Source organism: Phytophthora sojae, assembly GCF_000149755.1.
Source record: "Phytophthora sojae unplaced genomic scaffold PHYSOscaffold_9, whole genome shotgun sequence".
NCBI classification, from domain to species: domain Eukaryota; phylum Oomycota; class Peronosporomycetes; order Peronosporales; family Peronosporaceae; genus Phytophthora; species Phytophthora sojae.
In genome coordinates this window covers 2,044,452-2,054,152 of record NW_009258123.1, presented here as the reverse complement: position 1 = coordinate 2,054,152, position 9,701 = coordinate 2,044,452, and the positions used below count along the sequence as shown (strand labels likewise).

At 49.0% G+C, this 9,701-nt stretch overlaps 2 protein-coding genes across 2 annotated transcripts; both read right to left on the bottom strand.

The window, feature by feature from the left end:
- Nucleotides 1-8,526: 8,526 nt before the first annotated feature.
- PHYSODRAFT_521378 (hypothetical protein) lies at nucleotides 8,527-8,805 on the bottom strand (the record flags this gene model as incomplete). The annotated part of the gene is made up of 1 exon (XM_009536591.1): nucleotides 8,527-8,805. The coding sequence occupies one exon, from the start codon at nucleotides 8,803-8,805 to the stop codon at nucleotides 8,527-8,529; it is 279 nt and encodes a 92-aa protein (XP_009534886.1).
- A 99-nt stretch (nucleotides 8,806-8,904) lies between these two features.
- Nucleotides 8,905-9,117, bottom strand: PHYSODRAFT_523441 (hypothetical protein; the record flags this gene model as incomplete). Its single annotated transcript, XM_009536590.1, has 1 exon — nucleotides 8,905-9,117. A coding segment is annotated over one exon (213 nt), but the record flags the coding sequence as incomplete, so codon positions are not given.
- Nucleotides 9,118-9,701: the final 584 nt, after the last annotated feature.

Below are 9,701 nucleotides of genomic sequence, written 5' to 3'. Positions count from 1 at the left end.
ATATCTAGGTGTTATCGCCGTTGCAGAGTACGTGGTTGCATTTTGTTGCTGGACTGTAATGATTAGGTAAGAGGGGGTCGGAGGATCTCGGGAAGCCCACTGGCAACACCGTTCCCTGGCTGCCTCGCCTTCACAACTACTATGATGTACGCTCAAGCATAAAAATTACTACATTAAAATGTACATGTAGTACCGTTACGAGCTATTTGTCCCTCTTAGTCTACGTCTACAAACTTCATCGTAACTCCGTGCCCTACAACGGCTGCACCTCTGAGTGGAACAGCTCCACGGACTGCATGCACGCGTTCGTGCAGTCATTATGCCGATATTTAAGCTTGCTGCCAGCGGCCAACTACAGGCACATCGCTTCGTGTGTGAACAGGAGGCTACTTTCCCTACCGCACCATGCAACTGCATCGTTTCGGCGCTCAACGTTGCCGCTGTCGTGGCGAGCAGACCTGAACATTTTTGGCCAATTGTATGGCGCAAACTAGTGTCCGACAAACTGTCTTATGTTTTGACAGACAATATGCAATGTAGCCACTGGTATACAACAACCAAGATGTAGTCAAAACGCGTTGATCGGAAAACGTAAGACGCTTTGTCTTATGATAGGCATTCTGGGGCTAAGTATCGTCTTACGAAAGAGTATGAATCAGCACTAGGAGCATCTCCACCGGTCGTGAGTAAAACTAAATTTTACCCCTTTTCTGTCAATATTTAATCATAGTTTTAGTTTTGTACAGCTCCACCGGTTTGAGTAAATGCTGAGCAAATTGCTCCATTTTTTTTACGCAGATCAAAGTTTTGCACAAGTTTGCCAACGGAGGAGGCTTTGAGTAAAAGGTTGAGTACATGTAAATGTCGACCGACCAGTAGTAGGGCCAAGTCAAGCGTTCTAAGCAGCGCAAGCGTCACAGACCGCAGTGTCGCCCTTGCTACGTCATCCCTGGGTCTTCCTCAACGTGCTGCCGGGCCCTTTATAGGGCTATACAGCTGTGCGCCGTCGCCATGGCTGGCGCCGAACCAAGAGCTTTAACGCGCTTGCTGCGAGTCTCAATTGCCGGTGGAGCTGCGCACTGTCTTTAGCACGGTTGTGCCGTTGTAGGCACGGATCTTAGGGCAATTTGCTTTTAGTTTTACTCAGCACCGGTGGAGATGCCCTAATAAGTAGTGCGCATATGGAGGAATTAAGTAATTCAAGTAGATTGAAGCATTTTTGTAAAAGTCTAAGTAGGTGAATGCATCAACTTGCAAGTAGATTGCCACAGTCAAAAATAACGTTTTATCAGAACTTGAAAACGCGATAAGAATTAAGGACAGGGTAAGATATGAAGATGATGGAGGACGAGCAAACGGAACATCAGCGATAACAAAATAAGTAGGTGCCTCATTATTGAAAACATCATGGTGCCAACTGCCCCCTGTGCAACACCAACTGGGTTGTCTCAAGTCTGCGGCAGCTCATTGGCAAGCGTGCGTGCCTGGAAAAGCGGTACCCGATCCTAAAGGCTCAGCGACTGGAAAAGGCCCGAGCCTACAAGCGCGAGTACGATAAGCTGTACCACCGCGCTCGCCGTGACGCGCTTAACGAGCTTGACCTGTGTATCATCACTACGGCCGCAGGTGACGTGACCACGACTGTTGTTGAGTCGCTCGTCCTGTCTGTGCCTGGGGACATTGAGTTAGGGGGTTCAACAACAGCTCAGAGCTCACCTCCCCGCTCTGCTCGACGACGTCGTGTTTTCTCGGCACCAGCTCCCCCAACGGTGATCGACATTACGGGGGAGGAGGACCAAGACGAGGACCTATCAACTTGCGCCATTTGCTAGTACGCGCCAGTGGCGCCGGTCACCCCGCGCTCATGCTGACATGCCATGTGTGCCGAGTGCATGTCAATGTACGTGGCGAGAAGCATTCAGGCCGAAGATGTAGCTAACTGCCCTACGTGTAGAGTTCCCATTCGGATGTAGCCATCCGGCTAGCCATACAGCTTTATTTTCTTCATTTTTGAGTAATTAAAAATATTTTTTTCACTTTATTTTGATGAAATGGTCTAAGCAGCAAATGATAATAAATTTGTTGTATATACTTCTTTCATTTACATTGCGTCAGTATCAATAATAGCGCACAAGAACGAGTTGTATTACTGGGAAGTAAAGTCGTACGATCGTGCGAATTGTTGCTATGGAATACCAATTTTCGTCAAGTCACAGTAAGCATCAAAGTAACACATTCGTACGATATTACAGATATAATATCTTTCACTTAAGTTTATCCTTGCAGTATATTATCTATCCTTGAACTATCACGTGTATAATACTTTCCTTCGATCCAAGTTGTATTAAAGGTAAATAAGAATTTTATGATATCATTTTCGTACGAGAAGAATTTTAAGAAAACCAAGGTCCGTTCTCGACGTATTGACACTAAGAATTCGACATGTAATTTTTGCTTTGTTATGCTTTTGCAAAGACTTACGACTCTACTGCATACGTCTTGCAGCTCTAGTATTATTGAGTCAAAGCAATGGCAGGCGACGCCGCAGAACCTGGTCGTGCAGACCTGCGTTTGTTCTTCGGCTTTGGACCCGGCTTCATGCCACGCTTCCCTAAGTCAGCTTCAGTGACGATGACTTCAGGTACTAGCAGTTGAAGATCCTGAGCGATGGTCGCCGAGCGGACGGTCGGGACAAACTGGTAGTAATATGTCCGCCGCGCGACCGACACGGTGTGTTCCTTCCAGGCGAAAAGCTCGCTCACGTGCATTCCGTGATGAATTGCAGCTTTGACTGCATGGACACACGGGAACATCAGGTCTTGCCAGCGTCGGCACGTTGCATTCCTTCTCGATCAAGTTCACGGTTCGCCACAGATGGGCGTGGTCCGGTCTGCTGCTGATGTCCGTGAATCGCACCACGTACTGGCCATCAAGGCACGGCAAAATCTGCAGGGTTTTCGTAAGAGCCATGATCCCGTCGAGCTTCTTCTTGTAGGTGGGAAGGAGAAAGTCCGAGAAGGCTGCAGGGGTGGTCCTCATCACGTCAATTTCGCAATCGTCGTACGGCTCACCTTGGGAGGTGCTTGCGTGTCCTGCGTTGCTACCTGGACCCTTCTGTCGCGAGGAGGTGCGGCGCCTTTCGGCGAACAGCTCAAACACCTTGACGAAGTATTGCTCGAAAGCTTCCAAGGGGTAGGACGACCGCAATGCATTGCCCAACCAACTGTTCGCTGCCTCGGACAGGTTGGAAGTGACCTCGTCATAAGAGGGTTGGTTGTACTTTTCGTTGAACGCGTATGTCACCCAGTGCGACTTGTCAATTCCAGCGAGATACTCCACAGCCAAAGGGCGAGTCTCCGAGAGTTTTGAGCTGTAAAACTTGTAGTCGTTCTCGCATTCGCTACGTGCCATCTGAAACACAAGTGACTGTTCTGCCGGCGTCAGCGCGGAGCCCTTCTTCTCGATGTTGGTGATAATGTGCCCAACGCAAAATCGATGTCCGGAATCCGGATACAACTCCGTCACAGACGCCAGGAGACCCTTCTGTCTGTCCGATACGAACACAGGTTTCCACGCCGAGACGTCTTGAAGCGCGTCTTTCATGTTCTGCAGGAACCAGCTCCAATGAGTAATCCTCTTGATCGAGGATGTGGATGTGGTGTAGCGGGATCGGCCAAAATCTGGTGAAGATCGAATGTATTGGCGTGACGCGGGGATAGGTTGTGGAGCAGCGCGGGAATCTTCGCTCTGCGTCCGAGTATACGCTCCGATCGAGGGTTGTTCGCTCCGATCGGTCGGCCTGGAGTCGATCCACGGCCTGTAGTTGCCTTTCCGGATGTGTTCCTTCCTTTCGTGAGTTGCTTGCCGCTTCCTATAGCGGGATCGAGGTTGATCGAGAGGAGAAACGATCGCCGGCCAAGCAGTATCCGGTCGATCGAGGGTTCGCACACAAGAAATAGATCGCTAGAGTAGGTCAAGCTGGCCAATGTATTAATCCAGTCTTAACCGTACCACTAGCTCACTGTCCAAAGTGTCGATGCTTGCCGAGGCCAATGTAGTTCCAGAGACTTGACGACTTGAGGGACTTGTGCTCTTCGGTGCAAATTCTGCTCTGATTTATGTTTAGCTGGTGTCTCGCTACCACTACCATCTCACCTACCATCCTACAACTAAACAACTACTGGATTCTTGTCCTGGCTTCGCCCCCATGTGCTCCCCATCTTGGCTGATCGACGATCGACGATCGACGATCCACAGCTCTCGATCACGATCAGTCCACTTCGGTCTTCAGCCGTCCCACTCTACGATGTCGCTCGTTGATCTTGCCCTCGTGCATGACGTCCTTCGCTTTCGACATGCGCCCTTCGCACGGCGCCTCTTCGATCGGTGTGGGACGAGGCATCACCACTCTCCATGTGTCGATCAGCTTTGATCTACCTGGTTCCACACCCCGCCTACGTGCGAGTATCATCCCGGTGCCTCGATCGCTCGTCGAATCTCCTCGATCTCCGCAATCCCAGTCTTGTTCAGGTCGCCCTTCTCTCGATCATTGATCCCCTTGATTTTTTGGTCGATCGTTTATGCCGCCTTTCTCAGAGAACAAATCTTGTTCTCGCGCTTCTCCACATGGCCTTTTAGGTCCTTCGTGGTCGCCAACAGAAACACTCCGCGCTTGTTCATATCACCCTTGAGATGTGTTCCGTCCAGGCCGATGACGTGTCGGCAGTGTACTTGAAGGCATGCCCCTAGAAAAACGCAAGCCCTTCTGAACATGTCATTCTCGCGCCTGCCAAACCCGTAGCTTGTCTTGGAGTTCGCATCACTCACCATGGCTAGATATCCCTCCAGCTTCTGGTAACTCCCGACGACGTCGTCGCGCAGCGATTCGAGAAGATCCCGCTTGATCTTGGATGCCGCAGTTCGGCTCGTTATCATCCCCTTAGTCATCAAAAAGTCGATGATAGCCCGCCCTGTGCCCGAGGCCCACGTTCCGCTGTAAGAGGGGAGCAACTCACGATCAACGACGCCCCTCATCACTCGGTAGGGCACATCGCGAAGTCGCTGACGAGAGGTATCTCCTGCGAGACCGCCTTCAACAAAGGTATCGCCCTGAAAACCGCCGTGTCTGAAGTGGTCATGGACCAGACACATCCTTGTTATCTTCCAGTTGTTGCGGATCCCGTACACCGTAATGAAAAATGGGCAGTTGGCAGTGCTGCCTGGAATGAGCTGCTGCTGCCCTTTCACCGCCTTGCAAGTGTACTTGGCGTTTCCTTCTTGACGACGAGAGTGATAACTGTTGTTGGCCACGCGAATGGAAAAGCCACGGGCTCGAGCAAACTCGCGACAGCGTTGCAGCAGAGCCTTTTTCGACTCAAGCGTCGCAGACGCAACGTTGTTCCCATGGTCGGAAACTACGCCGTAAGAAGAGGGGTCGAGGGGATCCAAGCCGACATCTAGCTCAGGTCGTAGCATGCGCATCTCGATGACTTCGGCGATGTCCGCTTCTTCGACAGCGGATGAGGTGATCATGGGCGAAGACATTGTCCGGGTGACCGAAACAGGAGAGGTGGTAGAGGTGTTGAGACGTGTAGTTGGGTGGGTATCCGACAAAAAGACGAATGAGCCCTGCAGTGAAAACTCGCGAGCTAAGAGAACACGGGCTAAACGAGGTGGTTATGAAACTCCTACAGAGATGTGTTGCTAAGCTCCGGCCCAAGATACTGAAAAAAAGTATGAACGTTCGTTTCAAAATGTACGACAAGAAGCTCAGAATACCGCGAAGTGAGATGCTCGGAATGCCCGTCCGTTTTAAAACTTACGAGTCGTAAGTTATTGCTGTCGTACGTTACAATAAACGTAAGAGTACTTAACAGAGGCGTGGCCTGCTCAGAATGCCCGTCCGTTTTAAAACTTACGAGTCGTAGGTTGTTGCTTCCAGACTTTTCAACAAACCCAACTGTACTTATCAGACGCGCGGCCGACGAAGTTTTAATACAGAACCAAGTGCGTTAGTTTGGTCTGCGTGCATACAATTCTACGAAGCGATGATGTAAACTTACACATTAGCATTACGACACTCTTACTCTAAAAAGGTAATTTCGTACGATATTACTTGGCCCTGGAAAACAGTTATTTTTGCCCATAAAATTAACGTTCAATTCGGATACGATAAAACGTTATTTTTGACTGTGGCAATCTACTTGCAAATTGATGCATTCACCTACTTAGACTTTTACAAAAAGGCTTCAATCTACTTGAAACTTAATTCCTCGCGCGTATGTCATCTCCTGCATGATTTAGCACATCCAGCATGGATTAGCATCCTTTTGGCACTTTCCGAAAGTGCCATTTCCGAGCCAAGCTGGCTTCGAAACACGACTTCAAAGCCACTATGATTTACCACTAAGTACGAACACTATCTAGTGCACTAATTAGGAGGGAAAACCGGTTGCAAAGCACAATATCATAGAGCACATATATATCATAGAGCACACTTTCGATTATCCAATGAAAGCCATATAATTCACACTTGAAATAAGACATTCAATCTCGAAGCCTGATAGCCGCGCTCGTTGCGTTACGCCATTTTGACTGGCGCGAACAGGTAGAACGCGCTTAAAAAGTGAAGGTGACGCGCGGCCAAAGCAGTACGAGCGCTCGTTGCGATTACTTAAGTACGTACGAGTTCAAGCTGTGTGTGCTTCGATTCCTAGACACTGCACCGATGGCAAAAACGGTAGCTAACGGAAAACGCCAATTTGTATACCGCATACTATTGAATTGAACACTTGTCAAATCTAGAAAGATATACAAATAGGAAGGGGGTTATACTACCAAAGTAGCTCCGACGCATTCAAGTCTGAAATATTGTGTGTAGAGCTAGCTACGTTCTGCAAAACCTCTTTGATGGCATCCTGCCAACGTATGTACCAGTCTTCAAACCATGGAGACATCCATAGATTGCGCAGAGTTGGTTCACAACGTCTCTCATGCCGTTAGATGCAAGCAGAACTTAGACCAACAACCAAAACCATTTTTCTTTGGGTACCTTACGGTAATTTTGCGTAAAGTTACACAAAATGCAAACAGTACCGAATACAAGTGTCAGTTTTTAAACTGTGGTCTTTAAAAAGATAAAAATAACCGGATCTTGCTTGCCGTATTTGACAAAGTAATACTTACACGGAAAATAAAGGGTGATTTTCAATTTTATGACATCTCTTAGCCAATCAAAAGGTGTTTATATGCTAAACTTCACATAAATTTCAAGAAAATTATAAGTACTCAACGTTCTATACGGTTTGGTTGAGGTATACAAATTGGCGTAGGTACAATAGCTTTGTATACTGAGCACATTCTATCAGATTTGAGAGGAGGTATTCAATTCGGGAAGGGTACGCTATTTGGCGCTATCCGTTAAGTATTTTCCTGACGGGAAGGGGATTCCCTTCATTTCATTTTCATCCGGGCTTCAGGAACAAACTTTGCCAGGAGGTCTTTCACCGTCTTGGCCGCGATAGTTTCCGCCAGATCGAAGGTCACTCCCGGAATCTCGTACACGTCCATGATCTTCGTGAATATTAACCCTATCGTTAACGCCATACATTTCTGTTTGAAGGGACACCATACAAACTTTAAGTAAAACGGGGTAAAATGATGCATGAGGTATCATTTTGCTGTATTAGGTTTGCGAGGCCAACTGATCAAAAGTATACGTGATGGGAGGTTTGAAGCGACCTTTCGATCAAAAAGATACGTGAGGCATCATTTTACTGCTTCTCTGTGATTCGCTGCGAATCGACAAAAGTATCAGTGGAAGCAGTACCGTGAGAACAGCACCCTAACAAAACTTTAGTAAGAGCAGTACCGTGGATCACAGCGCCATCTTGTGGATTATGTGGGGCTTTTCCTAGTTGTGAAGCGGCGGCGCCGTGGTCTCCGATGCGACGCTGGCGACTATGCCGGCTGTCCTGGACCTGGCCGGAGCGTCTCCGACGGCGGCGACAAGAACGCGATGACTGCGGGCATCTCGGGCAGCAAGCACAACGGCGGCCGCAGCGCCGCCGTGTGTGCCGTCAACAGCATGGTCTCGGAGGCTTCCGCGGCGACCGTGGCCGTGTTGGATGTGATCGGGGGCGTCTCCGCTGGCATGGTCACGAACGTGACGGTGGCATTCGGCTCGGGCAGCGAGCGCAACGACAGCGGCAGTCCGCACGCAGGTTGCCGCGGGTAGTAGCGTCAGCGGCGTCGCCAGCGACATCGACAGCAGGGTCTCGGACACGATGGAGGTGACCGTGGCCTTGGTGGATGTGGGCGGAATGGGTATACGTGCTGGAGCAAAGGATCACTGTATTCAGACAGCTTTGGGTTTCGTTAGAATTATCAATTCACACTAGATGAAACATTACTTGAGATATTACATTCAACTTAATTGCATATAGCTCTGTTACTAGGGGGAGGACATAGTAACTTCAGTAACGTGTTTTCACCTTGGAGCGTCCTGCTCTGCGAATCAACTGGATATCACCCATGATAGCGGGGAGGCCAAAACCAGCGCGGCCTTAGAGCTTGTGGTGCCAAGTCGAGAGGTTGCTCTTGAAGCCATTGGGGCGAGCGGTGGTATGCGCGCTTCTCGCAAGAGCATGTCCAGTGAGCTTGATCCTTGAGTTGGTCCGCCAGCATATCGACTCTGTCCATACCTGTGGCTAGATCGGCAACTATGTTGTAGCGTTTCTGCAAGTCAAGGCCTTCCTTATAATGGTTCATGAGGGTGTCGTGTGGTGTGGAAGGGTCCGCCTCCATCGCGATAAAGCGCTCGATATGTTCGTCTTGCTCCTCGCGATACCGCAACAAGTTGGAGTTTATACATTTTAGACGTGCCCGAATTTGCGGTCGCGTGATCTACATTTTCATATCGAAATCAAACATAGATATCATTACCCGTAACCAGCCACGATACACATTTTGGCTTACCTCAGACAGCTCCATGCACGGCTCCTGCCAACGCATCATCCAGATAAAGTTGTGCGCACGGTCATCTTCACCGCGACAAATCGCCACGTAGAGGTCGTTCATCTCTTTCACTGGCAGTGCAATTATGAAGTCGTCTATGTCGATCGACGTGCCACATCTCGCTTCGGTTCTCTACAGGTAGGCACTGATTAGCTTTAGCCAAACGTTATTGCGTAGCTACACGAACTTACCCGCTCTCGCCCAGAAGGGGTCACAAATACTGGATACAGATTGTCGAACTCCAGTTGCTCACCGGCGCTACACAAAACCAAAGACTATATATGCGATGAGCATCAGCACGGCCGAAACAATGTCATCACTACCATTTCAAGCGTCTTGGACGATCCGTAAATTCGCCTTCCATCGCTTGCATGCGTCTTCGTTGGTCCTGGCAACTACCCATACATAGCCGTTCGTATTAGCACTAGCATAACAACACGATGCCGAAACAGCCAAAACACGTACCTCTACATTATCCGCGTCCTTCCTGCGATCAACCATCTTTCCACTTGAGCGCAGAATCTAGAATGATGAAGTACTAGAGATCAGCGTTGTTGGGTGGATATGATGGACCGAATATATGGTTATTTGTATGACCATGTTCGAAGTGTTCAAAGGGACCGAACGTACTAGGCTTTGTATGGGGTGGTTCGACTCATCGTTGTATGTGATGTTAGTATGGTGGA